This window comes from Triturus cristatus, chromosome 11 (genome assembly GCF_964204655.1).
Source record: "Triturus cristatus chromosome 11, aTriCri1.1, whole genome shotgun sequence".
Taxonomy (NCBI): domain Eukaryota; kingdom Metazoa; phylum Chordata; class Amphibia; order Caudata; family Salamandridae; genus Triturus; species Triturus cristatus.
In genome coordinates this window covers 656680013-656704506 of record NC_140594.1, presented here as the reverse complement: position 1 = coordinate 656704506, position 24494 = coordinate 656680013, and the positions used below count along the sequence as shown (strand labels likewise).

Here is a 24494-nt window from a genome sequence, read left to right as displayed (position 1 = left end):
TAGGGCTAGAGTCGGGGTCATTTTGAGGGCTGGGAGCGGTTATTAAGGCTTACGGTGGGGGGCTAGGGTCGGGTGTGTTTAGGGCTGGGGGCAAGGATTTAGGGCTCAGATTGAGGGGTCGGGTAGTTTTTAGGGCTAGGGGCGGGGTGGTTTGCAGGGCTGGGGTCCGGGTTTTAGGACTTAGGGCGGGGGTGAGACCTTTACCATGCATATGCATTTACCAATCATGTCTGTACAACGAAATTTATGGTAAAGGCATGCGTGGTAATGACGCGGTCGTGCCTGAGACCGCGTTGTTAAGGCATGCAAAGAAATCACATGCTTTGTATCGTCATACAACCCATTACATTTAGCTGTATTCCAGTTCAACCTTGTCTCTGATCATATGGATAGTAATAATGGTTTGAAATAGAAGATTCATGATGAGTAACTTAAGTTAGCTGGGCAATGTGACTTTTTACGCAGTCTTTGTGGTGGTAGTTTTCTGGAGAGATCCTTACCTGTTTAAGCGAAGAACACCTGACAACTGATGAGTTAGAAGGAGAACACTGAAGACAACGAGGCCAATCCAGAGCAGTGCCACCTTGCCCCTGAGATTCAGCAAGTGCTTCCTGAAAACAAAACAGAAATAACGGGTTCATTTCAGCATCATTACAATCAACATAGACATCTTAAAATATGGGATCAGTACTGGCTGGTTTGCATCCCAACACTTTTAGTGCCTCATTTCAGAAGTAAGTGGGGAAAACACTGAGTTCATGGTACCATCCAGTGGGCAGTGGCCTCTGTCAGATGCTTCTGTCTGCGGAGAAACTGCAGGAAATGTGGGATAATGTTGTCAGCGGATAGGTAGGTGGAGATTCATATGCATGTGAACATGCTGAATAGACTTGACCCTCACCAGTTTTGATGGCTAAATCGTCATTATATTACAGATGACGTAAGACTACATGCCACGGAAAAGTGTACGATCAATGTGGCGGGGCACTCAAAGATCTCCCTGAAACTCGTCTGAGTGTGGGTTGTCCCACTTACCAGTAAGTCTGCAGTATACCCCCTACCTCTCCTCTGGAGGGGGGTATTTATGCATTCTCTCTCCACTTAGGCTTTTATATATCTTGTGTTTAGCAAAATGACAGATGTCATTCCTGCAAGGATTGAATCTTATGCACTGTAAACCTCCTTGCAGGTCATGGAGCCTACTCCTTTATTCTCTTGGCAAACAGATGTATCCATGGGAATAAATAGAATAGGTAAAGCCATTCAAAGAAGAACCCCGTAACCTGGTCAGTATGAATTTTGGACAGTTTTATTCTTGCTCCCTTAATATCCAGCATCATCATGTTTAAACTTCAAAATATTCCATGAAACATACTGTAGAACAATACAAAAAATACAATTTAAGAAAAAACAAAACTAACATCCGACCTACATCAACATCATTTATATTAAAAAAAGTAAGTATATACATAGGGCCAGATCTATCAAGAATTGCTTTTGCGATTCTTAAATAGCAAATTTTACCGATTCGCTATTTAAGAATCGCAAAATGAAATGTATGTTGGATTTGCTCAAAAAAATTGAGAATCCTACATATTCCTTATTAGTGAATCGCAAATTGTGATTCGCTATTAAGAAATACCTTCCCATTCCTTCCTATGGGCCTAGAGGCCCATTGGAATTAATAGGATTGCATTCGCAATTTGCGAGTACGAAATAGGTACTTGCAAATTGTGCATGCAATTTTAAGGGTGCAAGGGTGCCAAAAGGACATCCTGTTGCACCCCTGAAATATGCATGTGTGCACATGTGACACACATACATGCCCTAACGGCATGTATGCTCACCACATGCCACTTAGAAAAATGCTAAAAAGTGCATTTTTAAAGGAATTTGCAAATTACCACCAACTAGAAGTTGGTGGTAATTTGCGATTCCTTAAAGCCAGGTCGCAATTTTTTCTTGCTTCCTGCATTGCATTTAAGGAATCGCAAATTGCGATTCCCTAAATGCATTTGCAAAGTAGGTAATCTCAAAAATTGTGATTACCTATTTTGCGAATGCCTTTTGGGATGATACATCCCAAAAGGCTTTTTCATGTTCGCAAATGGGCCGATTCTGCGTATCGGCCCGTTTGCAAACGGGAAAACGCTTGATACACCATAATGTTTAAGATAATACACTACAGTTAATTCCTCCTTAGCCTTTTTAATCATCACTCCAAAATAACATCCACAAACTTACAGACATAACTCAAAGCAAGTAAAGGAATAGAAAACTGTGATAAGGTAGGATTTCCTTGTAATGAAAAGGCAGTTTAATGTTGTACTAGGTTCAGCTCCCAATATAATGCACCTCATCCTGCACAGCAGCTAGTGTACTGACTAAAGTTGAATACTAATATTCTACTCAGCAGACGTCCATAGCATAACTCATGACATCACTTGTGAGTTTAAAAGGCTAGTTCAGAAATACACCACACGTCTTGACCTCAATATCTAAAATATTAACCAATATTTTATGTAAAGTGATCCAGCACTGTGTCAACCTCTTAACATTGGTTATCCGATGGGTCTTTCTTTGTGACTGAGAGGTTAAGAGAGTTAACACTTGGTCAAACACACATAATTTACTGTGTAGCTCATTTGGCTACATAATAAGGACCAGGAACCAGTAAATAAAGTCAAGATGTTTTATTACAAGTTAGCAGTTAAATTAATGTAAATGAACCTCAATACCATGCTTTAAAGGTACAGAAGAATAACTGGCTAGCCAAACCTCCTAAAGAAGTTCAGGCTTATCAATATGAGACAAACAAGAAGTTCAGTCACAACAATACAAAGAATTAACTACAAAATCTGGTGCTCAAAGAAGAATCTTCGATTTTCCTCCTTAAGCTTAAATAATTTCTAAGGTCCTCTAGTTTAGAATCTAAAACAATTAAAAGTGATTTAGTCTAAAGAAGTCTCAATAAGTTGGGGAAATTCAGAAAAAGAGAAAAATGTGAGAAGTATGTGGAAGCTGTCAGCATTTCAGAAGCTCGGTCAAGAGTCTTCTTGTGATAAGGAAATAAGTGTTAGTCTAAGCCATACTCAGCAAAGAATCAAAGGGGTAATTATAGAGGTCTATCTCTTTCAAAGTCCAAGGAAAAGTGGCCACCATCATCCTGTGAGAACACTAATTAACACCACACAAATCCTCTGGGGAACTCCCCTTTCTCACACCATCAGGGGCTCCATTGTCCTTTTCATCTCACGTTGTGAGCTGCAACATTAGAAGACTCCCCCAGGCCCTTCCTGAGAATGACATTGTCTTTGTTACTGCAACACTTCGATACATTACTGCAATTAACGCTCTGGGGCGCCATGTTCTTTGTCAAGGTCATCTTCTCAGGCTCTCTATCACTAGTACAGAGTTACATCTATTCTCAAACTAACAAACCATGCAAACATACCTGCAAAGAAAAAAAACAGCAAGCAGAGAAAACTATATTTTAAGCAGAACGGAATACAGGCCTACTTGAGTTGAATCACTGACAGAATATCGAGAGTCAGAATATCGACCTACAGAAATATCGCCGCAAAAATATCGAAGTCAAGAATATCGACATCCAATCTACATTATGGTCAGTACAAAAATATCGAAAAAATAATATTGATGTCAAAAATATGGTTGTTAAAAAATAATGTAAAATAAAGTAAATAATACATACAATTAAAATAAACATAGTTAAAAATATTGTAAAATGTTTAAAATGTTTAACTAATACATATAATGTACAAATAAATTAAACATATACATATAATATATGTACTTAATAATATATTTTAATAATTAATTTAATAACTTATACACTGTTAAAAAATATCTTATAAATTACAAATACCTCTCTACACATAAAACAATAATGTGAATACAAATTTAATATATATAACTAATTAAAAAAATTAAAATTATTTTTAATATTTTTAAATTTAATTATATACTACATTAACTAAAATATTACAAAAAATATTAGCTAGTGGAGGAAATAAAATTACTATTCCAACTACAAAAAGTGCAACAGTAGGGAAAATGTTGGATAGCGTCGGGGTAAAAATTACTATTCCCACTCCAGTGAGTGCAACCGTAGAGAAAGTGTTGGATAGCGTAGGGGTTAAATTAACATACTTAAAATTAAATAATTTTTTAAAAATAAATAACATTAATAATTAATTAGCAAAAAAATTAATAATAAATACCAATAAAATTAAAGAAATATTTACTTAAATAACATTAAATTACTTCCCACCATATTCCCCTATAAATGCACAACCCACTACACATATAAAATAACACAATTCATTTAATTATCAATTAATCAATTAATAAAAATTAATTACCAAATAATAATTAATTAACAATACATTAATAATCAATACCAATTAATAAAAATTAAAATGTACTTAATTATAATAAATTACTTCCCACCCTATTCCCCTATAAACCCACAACCCACTACACATAAAAAATACACTTTTAATTTATCAATTAATCAATTAATGAAATTAATTACCAATTCATAATTAACAATAAATTAATTAACAATAACAATAACAGCACAGCAGCCACTTCCTGCCAAAATACGCAAATGGTGGTGCAAGTCCAAACCATGTGAGTAAAAGTAGCTCCCTGATGTCTGCATCTAGGGCAGATGTCCATGGCAGTAGGGTACATGCGTGCCAGTCTGTGAGGGGTGAGGTACGTACGGTGAAGGTAGTTAAATTGAGTATATATCACCCTGGCGTTAGTCAAGATAATTTTGAGGTGGGTAAGACACTGTTGCCATTGTTTATCCGACAGGGTAACAGACAGTTTGCCATCCCAATACACTCGTAGTGTAAGCAATGTAGGAGGATCATCTAATCTAATGGAGGTGTATAATCCTGTTATGGCTTGCTGCCAGTGGCCATGTGTAAGCAGGGTGTGCAGTAAGTGCGAAGTAACAAGTTCCACACTGTCAGCATCCCAGGACTGCAAGGACAGGTGAGTCAGTAGGGCAAGTAGTCCAAAGGAGCCCTGTGGCACCCCATACATTTCCACTAGGCCCTCAAACGTCAACAACTGCGAGTCAGTGAACATATACCCCACGTGTCCAGCCCACTCTCCCTCCACGCCCTCAACTTCGGATGTCCATTGAATGAGTACGTGCCAGGGAGCAATTCCAAGGGTAGACTAGGAGCGTAAGGCGGCAGTCGGCCCTTGGGCTGCACGTATCTAGCCCAGTGCCTCCTGGCTGCAGTCATTAATAGGTTGCCTTGTCGCCTCTTGGTCGGCGTAGCCATTCCCAAGAGCCACTCCAGGAGCGTTGGGACATCCCAGGTCACGGCACCAGTAATCAACTCAGTGAGGTTGCTTTTGGCGAGCCACTGCATTGGCCACTGTAGTTGTGCCACTGCGTAGTACCGTTCATAATTTGGCGCACCCAGGCCACCGTCCGACAGTGGCAAGTATAATTTATATAGGGCCACCCAAGCCCGCGAAGGACCCCATATCACTGATACCAGCAGGGATTCCAGGTCTTGGAAGAGTTTCCGGGGCAGGCGATACGGAAGCACGCAGAAAAAATATAAGAGATGGGGAAGGGCTAACATCTTGGATATTGCTACCCGGCCCATTGGAGACAAAGGAAGGCCCGCCCAAACGGGAGGGTCGTGCGCGCTCGCGTGATAGCTCGGCCCAGGTTCCCATCAACCGTATCCAAAGTTTCCGAACCCAAATGGTAAATCTGTACCCCCAAGTATTTAAAGGTGTCGTACGCCCACTTCAGTGGAGTAAGCGGGGCTAGCTGTCTTTGGGCTGGTGTCATTCGTGTCATTGGAAACACCACCGATTTCTCCCAGTTAACCTGGAGTCCAGACAAGCCCACATGTTCATTTAAAAGAGCCATGATGGACTGTAAAATCCCGGCCTCGCCGCGGAGATAAATCAGCGCATCATCGGTGTACAACGAGACAATGTGCCATCGCTGATCACCCCTTATACCCCAGTCCCTTACCCACAACTGCAACTTACATGCTAGTGCAAAAAGGATCGGTGATAGGGGGCAGCCCTGTCGTGTTCCCCTTGCTATTGATAGAAGCAGTGAGTAAGTGCAACCTGTTTTCACCCTAGCCTGAGGCCCACAGTATAACAGTAGTATCCATTGCAGGAAGTGGGGGACCCATGCCAAACCCTATCAGGGTCTCCTCGAGGTAAGCCTAGCTTAAAGTGTCAAACGCCTTTTCTATATCAAGTGAGGCGATCCAAGGCCAGCCACGGCCCGTATAGGGCGTGCCACTGGGCGGTGACGTGGGGTGGGGGAGGGGCAGGGTGGGGGGGTTGTAAAATTAGTCAAACGGTCGATTTCAGGTACGTTTATTTTTCTTTCCGCTACTTACCTGAAATCGTCCGTTTGCCGAATTTTACAACCTCCCACCCTGCCCCTCCACCGCCCGGTGGCACGCCCTATACAGGCCATGGCTGTCCAAGGCTGTTCCCCCCCACCCCGCGCCCACTCCAAGAACGTGAATAACCGCCGTAGATTCAGCCCCGTACTGCGGCCTGGAATGAAATCCTTCTGGTCCTCATGGACCCGCAGTTGGACAGTGTCAAGTAGTCGGTTAGCCAATAATTTCCCCAGGATCTTATAATCGATGTTTAGCATCGACAGGGGACGATAAGAGGCCATTATAAGGGGGTCCCAGCCTGGTTTAGGTAAGATAACCAGTGACGCCTCTCTCATAGTTGGCGGTAACTCGCCCGTCTCAAAGACCCCAGCGTACACCCTGGCCAGCCTAGGTGTTAGCTGTGCAGAGAAGGTACGATAAAATTCTGACGGCCACCCATCCGTCCCGGCGTCTTGCCTGCCGCCAGCTGCCGGATGGCATCCTTGATCTCGACCTGCGCAATGAGCTGTTCTAGAGCATCTTGGTGTGCCGGGGTGATCTGTGGGAGTTGTACTCCCTCCAAGAATTCCCGAATGCGAACAGGGCCGTGCGGGGCCGGGGTTGCATACAACGTAGTGTAGTATTCATAAAAGGAGAGATTGATAGTTGCCTGTGTGTTCACTAGGGCCCCAGCACTCCTGTACATAGTAGTAATGGGAGGCTGGGAAGTGTCGGATCAGAGGAGCCATGCCAGGAGCTTCCCGGCCTTGTCTCCCTCTCCGTGCCTACGTGCCAAATCCGTTCTGTAATCCAAGGCACACAGCTCATCCATCGCGTTCTTATACGCCAATTGAGCCTGGGCGTGGGAGGGGGCAAGCAGGGGATCAGTCAGAATACGCTGCTCATAACTCTGGATCGCGGACTCATGCGAGGCAAGTTCCGTAGTCAGGGCTTTACGAGCCCCATATGTGGTCTTGATGGCATAGCCCCGTAGAACAGACTTAAAGGTGTCCCACTCCACCCCCACCGACGAGGCAGTCCCCTCATTCTCCTCCAGTAGGATGGCCCGATAGGAGGAATCAGCGAGTGCTGCCCCAGGCAAGCGCCAAGTCGAGATCACAGGATGTTGAGTACCCCAGGTCAGGTTCAGTTGCAAGGGTGTATGGTCCGAAAGCGCGCGCGCGCTAAATACTCAGCATGTACCACATTGTGTAGAGCATTACCGTAGCAGAACGCCATGTCGATCCGCTTATGTAAATCATGGAGTGCCGAGGAATGAGAGTATACGCACGTCTGTGGATGTAATCTGCGCCATACATCATGTACCTGCATTTGAAATGCCATTTCCTGCATGTGGTGTGCTAGTGCAATGGATTGCGCCTCTGTGAGAGGGGGCGGGAGCGATCCAAGATGAGATCACATACCCCATTGAAATCAGCCCCCCAGTATGTGGGGACCGTAGGGTCCGCAAGCAGCGAGGGTATGAGCAGTCGCAAGAAGTTGGATTGATCCGAGTTCGGGGCATACAGGGAGGCCAGGGGCGAACCATTCAGCACTGCCTCCATGGTAGCATAAAGGCCCTGCGGGTCAACCCTGGAGTGCGTAATTTGAGGAGGAGTCCCAGGAGCTACCCAAATAAGTGCCTCCATGGCGTAGCCTGAGTACGTCATGCCCAGGACCGTACCCCGCCAGCGCTTGCGGAGCAACGCTAGTGTCTGTGTCATGAGATTCGTCTCTTGGAGCAACGCTACCGTGATCATGTGACTGCGTACAATATTACTTACCTTAAGGTCAATATTCTGGTCAAGGATATTCTTGACTTCGATATTCTGTCCCTACGATATTTATAACTCAATATTAATGTAGGTCTATAATAAAAACTCCATATTATGTCTGCATACCCTTGTGTCAATTTAAGCATATTACTCAATGGTACACATTAATATGTGGTGTTTGTGCACATACAACTACAAATGAATGACACATGTAAGTACATACATTCAGCATTAGATTCACATTGCACCCTAACTAAATATAAAGTAACTTTGAATGCACAAATATAAGTGTGACTGAGAACTACGTTATGAATACTATACGAAAACATTGGTGCACCCGTTTACGTAAATCTCTCTCGTTTCTAATGTAAATACATTTAAATAGTGTGAGCATGGTTTACCAAATCTCTATAGACTATATTTCATTTTAATAAGGATGTTTGATTTTCTAGTGCTACAGTGAATGTGCTAATGTAACACTTTACATTAATAATGTTAGTACACACAAGCATGTAGTGCTTAGTGCACAGATATATTGCGTATTTATGACATGTGAGGGTGGAGCCAAAATTGCGCTACTCCAATCCCCCCATGGCAAATCAAGCCATCACATTAAGATATTAATATATATATTTTATCAGATGAACCATTTAAAACCTCATGGGCTTCATAAATGTTTGTCTAGATTCCTCCGGTTGTTTCATGTCATCATAGTATTTGCTTTGCCTGTCTTCTAATGCTATATCTGCTCTTTTTCTCTTGGTTCCCTTCTTCACCTGTGCCCATTTGTATCCCTTATAGATCAATACCAGGAATATTGCACAAAGACAAATTATCACAAGGGGCTTCAAGAAACCTCCAATAATTCAACTATAGGTTTCCAAATCATCTGCCTATAGCAGAAAATCAATTTCCAACTGCTTTCCAAGCACCCGTTGCTTCTAACTCCTTCAAACCTCATTCATGTCAGTTATGTTTTTGATATCCTTCAAGTCCTTACTTTTGTCAAGGATGTAAGTACAGCATTGTTGAACCTTTAACATCCAACAGACTCCACCCTCCTTTGCTGGAAGGAGGTCTAATGCAAGACGGTTCTGCAAAACCATGGATCTCACAGCTACCATTGCAGTATCTACAATGAATAAATAACCTGCTATACTAGTAGACAACCTATCTACAATTGTGGACAATTTTCTAATTTTGATGTCATTCAAAAGCTCACCCACAGATGGAATAATTGTACCAAACATATCTCCTACTACTTATCAAGCACTAATTCTTCTTTTGGGTCTAGACTTCTGTTCCCACACAGGATCATCAAAATGTTCCACATGAGAAATCTTTGGAAAATCTATGCCTAAATAACGTGTACCATACCATCCTTTTGGCAATCTAAAATATGCACGCCTCCCACAAACATAATAAACTCCGGGAGTCGCAGGATCTTTCCTAATAATAACTCCCAATGTACTTTAGTTTCAAATGTGTTTTTACATTCGCTCTTTCCCACAAATTTTGAGTCGGCTGTGAACTTTCCTCTAGTTATGCATAATTTCCCTTTCTGTCTCCACTCTAAAATGAATGCACCTTGATTCCCTGCTACTTAATGCTCAATTTATTCTCTGGGCCACTGATATCGCATTTTAACTTCCTTTGATTTAGATTCCATTCCTCTCTTTCTGTCCTCAACTGAATGTATAAAGCTCTTCTCTACATTGAATAAGATACAGATCAAATTGTTTCGGTGAACATAACCAGAGTCCAGTGTCATGGTGGGGTTGAAAAATCCTTCAGCTCTCTCTATATGTTTAGCTTCAGGGTAATGATTCAAATGCTTACGTATGGGAACCTACATAAATATCAAATCATAATTTGAAAAATAATACCGGAAATGACCCTGGCCATACAAAAGACTCATTAACAAGCTAAACGTAGCACCATAAATCAGAGGAATGTGATGGTAGCTGATTCTGTCTTCAGCTGATGCAGGCAATTGCGTACAAACGCTACAATCCCTAGCACCCATAGTGTCAATGTACTCATAAAGCAATTCATAGTAAACATTTGAAGAAAGGTCTTGTATAGAAGCATCTATGTGTAAACCTTTATCGTTGGGTGAGTGCATTTTATCATCAGTAGAAAGTGGGGTCTTAGGAGTAAATATAGCCCTAGTCCGCTCTAAACTAGATGAAGTGGGTGAGCGTAATACCAGAAGTAGCATAATTAGTGCTACACTTGCAATCATCAATACACCTGCTATTATGTACCTGCAACTATTTGTGTTATTATTAGGTTCCATAACCTTTCTGAAACAAGACCGTTTGTGTGAAAAGCAGCAAAAGTCTTTCGGTTAGTTTCCAACTGAGCAAATAGCAAGCATTGTCCATGTAATTAAAATGCAATCATAGTATTTACAAGGTCTAAGTGAGTCTTCATTAGCATGACTCCTTCTTGTAAGTGGCAGCCTTAAGCATCTTGAGCAGACTTAGGCCTGGGCGCTTTTCTTAATGCTTTTAGCAAACTCTATTTGTAAAGTCTCTGTTCAAAAACTCATTTCAAAGTTAAATCTTGAAAGCAAATTAAGGACAGTGTGAGTAAGTCTTTTCTGTGACAAAGTAACGTCAAAATATAGTTCTACCACAATTATGGAATCACGAAGGTTCAGCTAAATTAGTACCAAAACTCTTTCATGTGGGCTTTTATTGCAAGATATGTTCATTCAGGTAAAGAATACCTCTGACAGGGTACTCTTGCACTCTTTGATCTCCATACTACTGTCCCTTCATTATCACTGTCACTTAGGTCAGATTCCTCAGTATCTTCTGAGATAGTATGTGGCATATATCCTTCTAGCAAACCTTGTCGTCTGTCCTCTTGTCCTCTAGGCCACTGGTCTCCAGGCACTAGACCCTTCACCAGGGTCTGGTGATTCTGATGCAGCCAACACAACAGGATGGGACCCTCTTGTTCCGACTTCAACTGTTGACTCATTCACACTCGCTTCAGGCCAAACATGTGCTGTCCCAGACTCTGGCTGATCCCCAACAGTTGGACTAACCTCCTCCCTTTGTCTCACTGCAACCACTTCAGGGAGAGGTGCCGTTACATCATCAAGGGGGCACGGGATTCTGCGAGTATGCACGGCATGCACCCAATTGGGGAGACCTCTGCACTTCACAGCTGTTGTAGTGATCAAGATGGCCCAGTAAGGTCTTTGCCACCACAGCTCCAAACATGTTTTGCACATTTCCTTCTTCACCATAATTCAGTCTCTGGGACTGAGGTCATGGCACTGCTCCTGATGAAGCTAGGCTCTAGTCTCTCCAACTTGATGAGACTCAGAACACACCACATCAGCCAGTCATTTGCAGTAATCAAGAACCATGTCATTTGTAATGTTCATAAACTTATTTGCAGGCACAGCTGGCAATCTCATTGTTATACCCATGATTATCTCAATGGAAGATAATCCTGTCCTCCTATCGGGGGTACTCCGAAGGGTCATCAACACAAGGGGTAACGCATCAGGCCACTTTTGAGATGTCTAAGCACACACCTTAGTAAGTCTGGATTTCAGCATCCCATTGACTTGCTCCACGAGGCCTGAAGCCTCAGGTAGGTAGCTGCTGTTAAGTTGCTGCTCCACTGACAATGCTGCACACAATATCTTCAGATCCTCATTATTAAAATGAGTTCCTCTGTCTGATTCCAGAGATGTCGGCATCCAAATCTCAAAATTAAATCCCTCAACAACAACTTAGCTGCTGTTAGACCGTCATTTATCCTAGTCGGGTAAGCTTTAACCCAACATGAAAAGATGCACACAATCACCAAGAAAGCCCATTGCTTACAGGCCTCTTGATAAAGTCCAGTTGCATCCTATTAAAGGGACCTCCTGATTTCCCTATGTGACTCAGTGTTACTGCAGTTCTTCTTACTACATCCATTTGCTGAAACACAACACACCTGTGACTGAACCCTTTCTGAACCTAAGATTGAACCATGTCTGCCAAAACAGATGAACCATAGCATCTCTACCTACATGAGCAGGTCCATGATAGTGTCTCGCGATTGGGGTAACAGGCTGTCTACTAACACAGGTCATCCATTTCTTGAAACCCAAATGTCATCTTCATCTCTCTTGACACAACCTGCTCTAACCGAGCCCTGATGTTCTGCTTCTAACAGTTCCTCCTGAAGTCGCTTAACTTACTCCCGTGCATCAGCTGTGTGTAACAAGAGGTTGTACTTGGTCTCATCTCTTCCCTCATTTCGATATTTACCATTAAAAGTACAAGCATTTAAGGCACAATATCTGGCAATCCCATCAGCCTACCTGCTGCCACAGTAACATAATCGTCTCCTTTGCGGTGTGCAGAGCATTTCATAGCTGCAATCCTGGCAGGTAGGTGTAGTGACTTCAACAAGTTATGCACACTTTTTCCATTACTAATCAGGGATTCTGAGGAGGTCATTAATCTCCGCTGTGACCATAACTCTCCGAAGTCGGGGACGACATCAAAGCCACACTGACTACCAGAGAAAATGGTCACTTTCAGCTGATATGAAACACAGCATGGTAAGATCAATTAATTCAGTCACTTGGGCAGAACACACTCCTTGAAGCCAGGAGGTCCGCCCACACCTAGCACAGTGCAAACTGCATAGGCAGCTCTCAGACTTCTTGGTCTCATAAACAGGAACCATCAACAAACATTACATAATCTGATATCGGTAGTGGCACATCTTGTATGTCAGGTCTTGGCTTGGTGCATAGCTCAGTAACATCAAGACAGTCATGCTCAACTTCACCCCAAATAACATCATTTACAAGACTAGGCAGTATATTTGCAGGATTTAATGTGTTGTAGATCTCTTGAGGGTCATATTATCTGCCCCAAGTATGGCTTGCTCATATTTGGTCAAACTGCTATTGGGAAGATGTTTGGTCTCAGTATGGGTATGGGTCAAAAATATTTCCACAGAGTGGGAGACAAAAACTACTAGAGGATGACCCATAACAATGCTCTCAAACTGCACAATGCTGACACCTGTGGAGGCCATGGCTTTGAGACAGCTGGGTAAAGCAGCAGCTACTGGATCAAATGTAGCTAAAAACTAAGCAACATGTCAGTGAGCATTACCGTGCACCTGAGTAGGCACTGAGAGAGCACAGCCCTCCTTCTCACTGCAAAAACAAAGTGAGCCACTTACTGTAATCAGGCATTTCCAGTGCTGGTGTACGACAGAAACTTTCTCTCATCCCTGAGACAGCATGCATGCAAATGTTATCCAGTGGTACCAGATCTGACATATCCTTGTGTGTCAGCCTCTGTAAAGGCTTAGCTACTAGGGATAAGTTGGGAATCCGCTGTCGACAGTAGCCCATCATTCCCAATACCATCCTGACATCTTTCTGAGTTGCTGGCAGATTTATTTGCAGAATCGCTGAGATTTTCTCTTGTGACACCTACCTTGCTCCTTTCACCATGTGATGTCCAAGGTACAGGACTTCTCTGTTACATTAATGCAACTTTGTTGGAGATATTTTATGTCCATTCTCAGCTAAGTGGTTCAACAATGCAATAGTATCTTGTATACAGGTTCCTACGTATTTGACACCACTAACAGTTCATCACTATACTAGATCAAGACTGAATAACAGGACATTACCAGGGGCTTCAGATTCTTTTTAGGAATCTGTTTAAAGATGGATGGACTCTCCATATATCCTTGTGAGACTCACACTATGCCAAAACATGCCTTCCGCACCAAAATGCGAAGAGGAACTGACTGTCCTCATGTAATGTATTTGGGAAAGAAGCTTGGCACTAATCAATGGCAGTAAACCACTCGGCCTCACATGGAATCTGAAACAAAAAATCTGATTCTCCTGAAAGGACCCTATTTGAATGAGTACAGCTTCAGTAACAGGGCTGGTTATTTTTGTTTGTCTGCAACTCCTACAACTTGGATTCTTTTTCCATAGAGGGGTAGGTTGGGAATCTCTGTTGTTCTCACAATAGAGCGGGTAGTACCTATATATATCAAGGATGATACAGGGTAGCCATTCACCTAACAAGCCATGAATGGACCACGCTGGTCTACCACCAAGGTAGCTCCAAGAAAGCAATCCTCCTTCCTCCTCAGGCACAGTCATTGCGACAGGTTGGAAGTGTAATCCTCATCTGTTTGTATCATAGGGTACTGTTGAGGCATTCCTTATTTACAAAAAAGTTGTTGTCTGCATTGAAGACCTGAATAGGATTAAACCCTTAGCTGCAGAGCCCCCCCCCCCCCCCCCCACCCCCCAGTGCTGAGCCCTTCTCTGGCTATTTGAGGTAGTTTATGATTAGGGCTCTATAACTTTTTCTCAACATAAGGTATTCTTTTTTTCCCAACATCCTAGGAAGTCTAAAGGTATACAGAGTTTGTGGATTCACTTGGAGGGACTAAGAAATTTGCCAAAATATAGCCAAATTTGAGTGTTTTGAGAAAAATTGGGAAAAAAGTGATGCAGAAGAAAGCGTCTGTGTTTTTTCCTGCAAATAGCATCAATGAAGGGTTTATGGTGCTAAAATAACCATCTTCCCAACTTTCAGGCAGACTTGAATCAGCATTCCAGCCGAAATAAAGTATGATGATGATGATGAATATATTAAATCACAAAAGGACTCCACTATATATGTGGAGGGGGGAAAAAGAGGCATGGGGTTCTAGGAGCTAGCAGCCTCCAATATTAAATGTTTACCACAAAAGAGCTGCTCCTAGTGTGATAACCCAAACGAGTTACAAGAACGTCGTGAGTGTGGGCATCTCACAAAAAGTTACGGACTGGTCTCACACACCACCTGGTGTCATGCTTCATCATTGACCAGTCCTCGCCCTCTAAAACCTTCGTTTGATAGAGGGTGGGCATACACTTGATGACAAGAATGCACTTCTAAATGACTAAGTGGGGGCCCGTGAAGTTGTGAGTGGGGTTAAAAATCATTATAGTAATCAGAAGTGTTTTTTAATGTGACTGAGATTTTCTCTTGTGACACCTACCTTGCTCCTTTCACCATGTGATGTCCAAGGTACAGGACTTCTCTGTTACATTAATGCAACTTTGTTGGAGATATTTTATGTCCATTCTCAGCTAAGTGGTTCAACAATGCAATAGTATCTTGTATACAGGTTCCTACGTATTTGACACCACTAACAGTTCATCAATATACTAGATCAAGACTGAATAACAGGGCATTACCAGGGGCTCCAGATTCTTTTTAGGAATCTGTTTAAAGATGGATGGACTCTCGATATATCCTTGTGAGACTCACACTATGCCAAAACATGCCTTCCGCACCAAAATGCGAAGAGGAACTGACTGTCCTCATGTAATGTATTTGGGAAAGAAGCTTGGCACTAATCAATGGCAGTAAACCACTCGGCCTCACATGGAATCTGAAACAAAAAATCTGATTCTCCTGAAAGGACCCTATTTGAATGAGTACAGCTTCAGTAACAGGGCTGGTTATTTTTGTTTGTCTGCAACTCCTACAACTTGGATTCTTTTTCCATAGAGGGGTAGGTTGGGAATCTCTGTTGTTCTCACAATAGAGCGGGTAGTACCTATATATATCAAGGATGATACAGGGTAGCCATTCACCTAACAAGCCATGAATGGACCACGCTGGTCTACCACCAAGGTAGCTCCAAGAAAGCAATCCTCCTTCCTCCTCAGGCACAGTCATTGCGACAGGTTGGAAGTGTAATCCTCATCTGTTTGTATCATAGGGTACTGTTGAGGCATTCCTTATTTACAAAAAAGTTGTTGTCTGCATTGAAGACCTGAATAGGATTAAACCCTTAGCTGCAGAGCCCCCCCCCCCCCCCAAACCCCAGTGCTGAGCCCTTCTCTGGCTATTTGAGGTAGTTTATGATTAGGGCTCTATAACTTTTTCTCAACATAAGGTATTCTTTTTTTCCCAACATCCTAGGAAGTCTAAAGGTATACAGAGTTTGTGGATTCACTTGGAGGGACTAAGAAATTTGCCAAAATATAGCCAAATTTGAGTGTTTTGAGAAAAATTGGGAAAAAAGTGATGCAGAAGAAAGCGTCTGTGTTTTTTCCTGCAAATAGCATCAATGAAGGGTTTATGGTGCTAAAATAACCATCTTCCCAACTTTCAGGCAGACTTGAATCAGCATTCCAGCCGAAATAAAGTATGATGATGATGATGAATATATTAAATCACAAAAGGACTCCACTATATATGTGGAGGGGGGAAAAAGAGGCATGGGGTTCTAGGAGCCAGCAGCCTCCAATATTAAATGTTTACCACAAAAGAGCTGCTCCTAGTGTGATAACCCAAACGAGTTACAAGAACGTCGTGAGTGTGGGCATCTCACAAAAAGTTACGGACTGGTCTCACACACCACCTGGTGTCATGCTTCATCATTGACCAGTCCTCGCCCTCTAAAACCTTCGTTTGATAGAGGGCGGGCATACACTTGATGACAAGAATGCACTTCTAAATGACTAAGTGGGGGCCCGTGAAGTTGTGAGTGGGGTTAAAAATCATTATAGTAATCAGAAGTGTTTTTTAATGTGACTGAGATTTTCTCTTGTGACACCTACCTTGCTCCTTTCACCATGTGATGTCCAAGGTACAGGACTTCTCTGTTACATTAATGCAACTTTGTTGGAGATATTTTATGTCCATTCTCAGCTAAGTGGTTCAACAATGCAATAGTATCTTGTATACAGGTTCCTACGAATTTGACACCACTAACAGTTCATCAATATACTAGATCAAGACTGAATAACAGGGCATTACCAGGGGCTCCAGATTCTTTTTAGGAATCTGTTTAAAGATGGATGGACTCTCCATATATCCTTGTGAGACTCACACTATGCCAAAACATGCCTTCCGCACCAAAATGCGAAGAGGAACTGACTGTCCTCATGTAATGTATTTGGGAAAGAAGCTTGGCACTAATCAATGGCAGTAAACCACTCGGCCTCACATGGAATCTGAAACAAAAAATCTGATTCTCCTGAAAGGACCCTATTTGAATGAGTACAGCTTCAGTAACAGGGCTGGTTATTTTTGTTTGTCTGCAACTCCTACAACTTGGATTCTTTTTCCATAGAGGGGTAGGTTGGGAATCTCTGTTGTTCTCACAATAGAGCGGGTAGTACCTATATATATCAAGGATGATACAGGGTAGCCATTCACCTAACAAGCCATGAATGGACCACGCTGGTCTACCACCAAGGTAGCTCCAAGAAAGCAATCCTCCTTCCTCCTCAGGCACAGTCATTGCGACAGGTTGGAAGTGTAATCCTCATCTGTTTGTATCATAGGGTACTGTTGAGGCATTCCTTATTTACAAAAAAGTTGTTGTCTGCATTGAAGACCTGAATAGGATTAAACCCTTAGCTGCAGAGCCCCCCCCCCCCCAAACCCCAGTGCTGAGCCCTTCTCTGGCTATTTGAGGTAGTTTATGATTAGGGCTCTATAACTTTTTCTCAACATAAGGTATTCTTTTTTTCCCAACATCCTAGGAAGTCTAAAGGTATACAGAGTTTGTGGATTCACTTGGAGGGACTAAGAAATTTGCCAAAATATAGCCAAATTTGAGTGTTTTGAGAAAAATTGGGAAAAAAGTGATGCAGAAGAAAGCGTCTGTGTTTTTTCCTGCAAATAGCATCAATGAAGGGTTTATGGTGCTAAAATAACCATCTTCCCAACTTTCAGGCAGACTTGAATCAGCATTCCAGCCGAAATAAAGTATGATGATGATGATGAATATATTAAATCACAAAAGGACTCCACTATATATGTGGAGGGGGGAAAAAGAGGCATGGGGTTCTAGGAGCTAGCAGCCTCCAATATTAAATGTTTACCACAAAAGAGCTGCTCCTAGTGTGATAACCCAAACGAGTTACAAGAACGTCGTGAGTGTGGGCATCTCACAAAAAGTTACGGACTGGTCTCACACACCACCTGGTGTCATGCTTCATCATTGACCAGTCCTCGCCCTCTAAAACCTTCGTTTGATAGAGGGCGGGCATACACTTGATGACAAGAATGCACTTCTAAATGACTAAGTGGGGGCCCGTGAAGTTGTGAGTGGGGTTAAAAATCATTATAGTAATCAGAAGTGTTTTTTAATGTGACTGAGATTTTCTCTTGTGACACCTACCTTGCTCCTTTCACCGTGTGATGTCCAAGGTACAGGACTTCTCTGTTACATTAATGCAACTTTGTTGGAGATATTTTATGTCCATTCTCAGCTAAGTGGTTCAACAATGCAATAGTATCTTGTATACAGGTTCCTACGTATTTGACACCACTAACAGTTCATCAATATACTAGATCAAGACTGAATAACAGGGCATTACCAGGGGCTCCAGATTCTTTTTAGGAATCTGTTTAAAGATGGATGGACTCTCGATATATCCTTGTGAGACTCACACTATGCCAAAACATGCCTTCCGCACCAAAATGCGAAGAGGAACTGACTGTCCTCATGTAATGTATTTGGGAAAGAAGCTTGGCACTAATCAATGGCAGTAAACCACTCAGCCTCACATGGAATCTGAAACAAAAAATCTGATTCTCCTGAAAGGACCCTATTTGAATGAGTACAGCTTCAGTAACAGGGCTGGTTATTTTTGTTTGTCTGCAACTCCTACAACTTGGATTCTTTTTCCATAGAGGGGTAGGTTGGGAATCTCTGTTGTTCTCACAATAGAGCGGGTAGTACCTATATATATCAAGGATGATACAGGGTAGCCATTCACCTAACAAGCCATGAATGGACCACGCTGGTCTACCACCAAGGTAGCTCCAAGAAAGCAATCCTCCTTCCTCCTCAGGCACAGTCATTGCGACAGGTTGGAAGTGTAATCCTCATCTGTTTGTATCATAGGGTACTGTTGAGGCATTCCTTATTTACAAAAAAGTTGTTGTCTGCATTGAAGACCTGAATAGGATTAAACCCTTAGCTGCAGAGCCCCCCCCCCCCCCAAACCCCAGTGCTGAGCCCTTCTCTGGCTATTTGAGGTAGTTTATGATTAGGGCTCTATAACTTTTTCTCAACATAAGGTATTCTTTTTTTCCCAACATCCTAGGAAGTCTAAAGGTATACAGAGTTTGTGGATTCACTTGGAGGGACTAAGAAATTTGCCAAAATATAGCCAAATTTGAGTGTTTTGAGAAAAATTGGGAAAAAAGTGATGCAGAAGAAAGCGTCTGTGTTTTTTCCTGCAAATAGCATCAATGAAGGGTTTATGGTGCTAAAATAACCATCTTCCCAACTTTCAGGCAGACTTGAATCAGCATTCCAGCCGAAATAAAGTATGATGATGATGATGAATATATTAAATCACAAAAGGACTCCACTATATATGTGGAGGGGGGAAAAAGAGGCATGGGGTTCTAGGAGCCAGCAGCCTCCAATATTAAATGTTTACCACAAAAGAGCTGCTCCTAGTGTGATAACCCAAACGAGTTACAAGAACGTCGTGAGTGTGGGCATCTCACAAAAAGTTACGGACTGGTCTCACACACCACCTGGTGTCATGCTTCATCATTGACCAGTCCTCGCCCTCTAAAACCTTCGTTTGATAGAGGGCGGGCATACACTTGATGACAAGAATGCACTTCTAAATGACTAAGTGGGGGCCCGTGAAGTTGTGAGTGGGGTTAAAAATCATTATAGTAATCAGAAGTGTTTTTTAATGTGACTGAAAACTATATGATATTAAAATGTATGTGACGGTGATTGGGGTGATTAGTGTCCCCTAACCGTCTTGTGAGTGGTCAACATGTTGCTGCCAAAGCGGCCCAGTTGGGTCCATGGCATTCATCAGGACCTAGTAATATATGGGGGCTCCGTTCTTACCAAACGTTGGTAAGATGTTACCACTGTGTGGGTGTGGCGAAGGCCACACTTCACTTCCTAAAATGCTTCCAAAGGTGAAGCCCTAATTAAATAGCCAACTTGTCCCATGGGGGAAGGGGGCGGAGGGAATCCAAAATTTTGTCACCTTGTGACATGTGTTGGATTGCTCCTGAGTCCTATGCATCCGCTCCCGATCCTCCCGATGATGAATATATGTCATCAATTATAACCGTGCAGGAATGGGCAAATCAGTAGATCAACAATATTGGCAATATATTTGTATGGACCCGATTATATTGAGACTGTTGAACTCAGCATAAACTCTTCACTTAAATTGGGGCAATTATAGTGTACATCACAGACCTTTTGTTCAACTAAACTACAAAAGTTCTGATATTTAATTGCACTGTGTTGTAAAAACTTCCGGCACTTGGAGGTCCTGATGAATCATGACTAACACGCACCACATAAAATTCCCATGAGTCCTAGCAAGATCTGTGTGTCAATTATATCCCTGCGCAAACCTTAGATCATAGTAACTGCCCAGGAAACCGATGTGATGGGAGAAATCCATTTGAATATGCAGAGCACACAGCCTTCATCTAGAAACTAGAAGATCAAATGACAGGAGTAAGGGGTCAGAGTATGGACAGCACTTGGAAGAGGGACTGGCCCGCTGATAACCAAAGAAGAAGTAAATGACAGAGTAGCAATGTTGGGGGGTTTTACCAATGGTAACAACCTTCATCAAGGTTTACATTGTTTGTTACCAAGTGTATTTAAAGAAGTTCAAAATAAGGGGTCTATTATGATGTCGGGCGGTGGCGTTGCGCCAGACATCATAATAGACCCCTGCCATATCATGATGGCGGGGGGGTACCACGGTGGACGTGAAGACAGTCAGCCGCTTTTCCGCCCGGTCGACGAGTCGACCGGGCGGAAAAGGGTTGAATATGGTGGCGGTATCTGCTAGACACTGCCATCCATATTACCATGGGAGGGGATAGCAGCCTTTCCGCCTTGGAAAGGCATGCGGATTTTGCAGTTGGGGGCCCGTTGCGGGCCCCCAGGATGTTGGAGGTTGGGGGGCACATGGGGGGTACCTATGGTACCCCCCTGCATTTGCACAGACAAAGTGGCAGGTGCCTGTCACCCTGTGTACGCCAAGGCACGATGTGCATTCCCATCATTGTGGCGGGCGGTGCTGTGAGCAACGCCCGCCACACTGCTGGGAATAGAGGATGCCACCGCCATGGTGGCGGTGGCATCCTAATTGCCGGTGCGGATCCGCCGCACCACTGGCGGCCGGTCCCAGCACCTCAACCCTAATCGGCCCCTAAGTGTTTAATTTGTTTTTTAGTCAGCATTTTAGTCTGTATTTCCTTCACCCTTGACTTTGAGTTAAAGTACTACTCTTTTTGTGTAGCAAATGTTATACACATGTATGTTATTGGTATATGGATTTATAAGTTGATATATGTAAAAGATACAAGCAAGCAAAATGAAGGTACACATTGATTAAAGCCCTTGTGTATAAGGCACAATTTGTCTTTGAATCTATGGCCAAAGATTTCTCTATGTGTAGATATTATAAGATGACCACATAAAACTTTTCTAGGAGTGAATTTGTATGCCACATCCCAGTTGCAAGTTCAAGATGTGTGTGAGGAAATAACCCCATTTATGACAGAGTTTAATGACATCTTTAGGTAAGACCTAGGTTGTTTGAAGGGTTATAAATACTAGATCAAGCTAAAGAGCAGGGCACCAGCTGTAACTTCACAGTTAGAACTCATATCATTAAGCATGCAAGATGAAGTGTGTAAGGATTAGATCACCTGACTGATTCAGGGTTGATAGTACCAGGTGAAATATCCAAATAGATCACTCCAATTGTGGTTTCAAGGAAGGCTGGTGGAGGGATTTGCCTGGGTGCTGACTTAAAATCAATGGGGTGTGGTGGTGGTGAGTATCCTCTTCTGAATATTTATTAAATTATGATGATTTTGAAGGGGGAAAGATACTTTATCACCCTAGCTATTACCTCAGCATATCACTAAATTTTGCTAGACAATGATTCACAAGAGTCAACGCCATTTGTTACCTCTCTTAGTTCATTTCAGTTTACACAAAACCCATTTGGTTTAATAACGTCTGCCTTGGTTTTTCAATGGGCCATGACATTGATCTTGAGAGAACTCATAAGGATGAGGTGTTAGCAGGATGATATTTTGATTTGTAGTAGCACCAGGAGTCAACATGATGAGCAAGTGAGATTGGTACTAAGGATGTTGCTGGAGACTGGTTTTACACTAAGCTCATAAAATGAAGATTTGGTATGAGTGAGGTGAACTGTGTGGGATAGCACATTACTAAGAAAAGCATTAGTCTAAAGACTGATTTAGTCAACATTATTAAAGATTTAAGTGAACTATCCACCAAGGAGGAGTTGGCATCCATCTTTGGGATGGAACAATATCACAGTAAGTTTATTAACAATTATGGTGACAATATCGGAAATATGAGGGGTTTAGTTGCCAAAGGGGTGGAGTATACGTGGTGTGGCATGTGCACTGATTAATTCAATTTGGCACAAAAGAAATTATATGGCTGCTTATTTACAACCTTATGTTCTGGGTGAGGCTACCATCATTGTCATGGACGCAAGCTTCAAGGTTGTTGGTGTTGTACTTATTTAAAACAAGGTATGGCGTTGATAACCTGTGCCCTGTAACAGTTTACTTGGTTCAATGTATAGCTATTCAGCAACTAAGACGGAATTACTTGCCATTTTTAAATGTGAACAAGTTCAGAAATTTGATTCGGGGTACCAAGTTCAGGGTTTGCACTGGCTAAATGCCTCTTAAAGAGGTGCTTATGAGGAATGGTTTAGGCTCAATATTGTTAAGGATTCGGAGGTAGATTGTTTCCTTTGAAGAGTTCAGTCTTATATAGAACATATAAATTGAAACAAAGGTTCTCCCTATATGAGTTGAGGCCCTAGAGGAGGGAGAGAACAATGAAAATAGAAGGTAGCAGACCTCTAAACTGGCCTATATATTTAAATGATTGATCTACTTAGATTCCGCATTGCCAGAATAACATGCCAAATGTCATTTCAGATTATACCATTGTCTTTATAAATACATTATCAGTCCTTTGTAGTTTTTAGATCAAAAAAGATTTTTTTATTCATAATTAAAACAAACAGAAGCATTTTTTTCTTTTTTTTGGATTCACTTACAATTTTGGTGCAAACATGTTACATAGTTCATGTAATAAAAAATAACATCCTAGACATCAAAGACATGAATTTCTATAACATCCTAGACAGAGACATAAAAAACCACTTACTAACCATTCATACTTGCATTCATTCAAGAAAAAAATTTAAGTACTAGAGGAAACAATTGGGAAGGAAAAGCAAAGGACCCTTGAATTGGTCAGATTTTTTCAGATTGACAAGATGGAAGATAACAATCTTCAATATCACTGTGATGGAGACAAGATCGCGGTCAACGCGCGTTTCAGTGGGAGACCACCTTCTTCAGGACCGACTGCAATTAATTAAAAATTGAAATATATACAAAAGAAGTCTGGATGTCTGCAGAAAAGACAAAGGAAAAGGCATTGGCAAGTTGAAAGGGAATGCATTTAATTTCAAAAGGAGATTACTTCCTTAAATTAGTTATCTCTGCTTATTAAGCTATTAGATGCCATGAGTGCTATCAATGCTCATAAAGGTATTTCAAATAAAGCTGTGTGAAACATGCAGGAAAGGGTGATGCATAATACAGGGTCCAACTATTATAAAGCCCATTGGTGTTGTTAGGGTAGAGATTGAAGGGATGTGTCAACTGAAGATAAAAAGTGTGTGATGGTAGGTTGGAGCATGCACACCTGGGTAGAAATACTTAAGGCGGCTGACCTATGAGTCAAAGAACAAAATGCACATAGAACGCTGTAGAACCCATCTGTGCAATATGATACAGCGGTATCAATTTCTAAAAGGAAGAGTATTTTTGTTATTAATGCTGTTCTCTTTAAAGCTCTCGTAGATGAAAAAATGATAGGAGAGCCTAAATACCTGAAAGCGGCTACAATTCAAGGATAAATTCACAAAGGGGGATTTTTATTTATATGTCCATATCTGTTTCTGAAATACCAGTCGCAAAAAACTGTGAAGGAAAATAAAAGACTTTTTAGACTTTTTAGAGAGTGAGCCAGGGTGGTAAGGTAAAGTATATACCATGGATTTAATTACCTTGTCAGGGCGTGTGGTTGTTCATAAAGGCAAAACCAAAACAAATGTCTGATTTTCTCTGTATTTCTAGAGTGATTTCTTTTTATTCTTTATCGGTAGGGCTATCCAGTCCCAAGTTATCTGTAAAAAATGTGAAGATATACTTATCGT

The 24494-nt window shown here is 42.0% G+C and overlaps 1 protein-coding gene across 1 annotated transcript in view; it reads right to left on the bottom strand.

The window, feature by feature from the left end:
* LOC146785257 (galactose-3-O-sulfotransferase 2-like) overlaps positions 1-24494 on the bottom strand; it is a 434940-nt gene that overhangs the window by 225657 nt on the left and 184789 nt on the right. The window contains exon 2 of the mRNA XM_085634199.1: positions 501-611. Within this exon, the coding sequence (XP_085490325.1) occupies positions 501-611 (111 nt within the window). The remainder of the gene's footprint in view (positions 1-500; positions 612-24494) is intronic.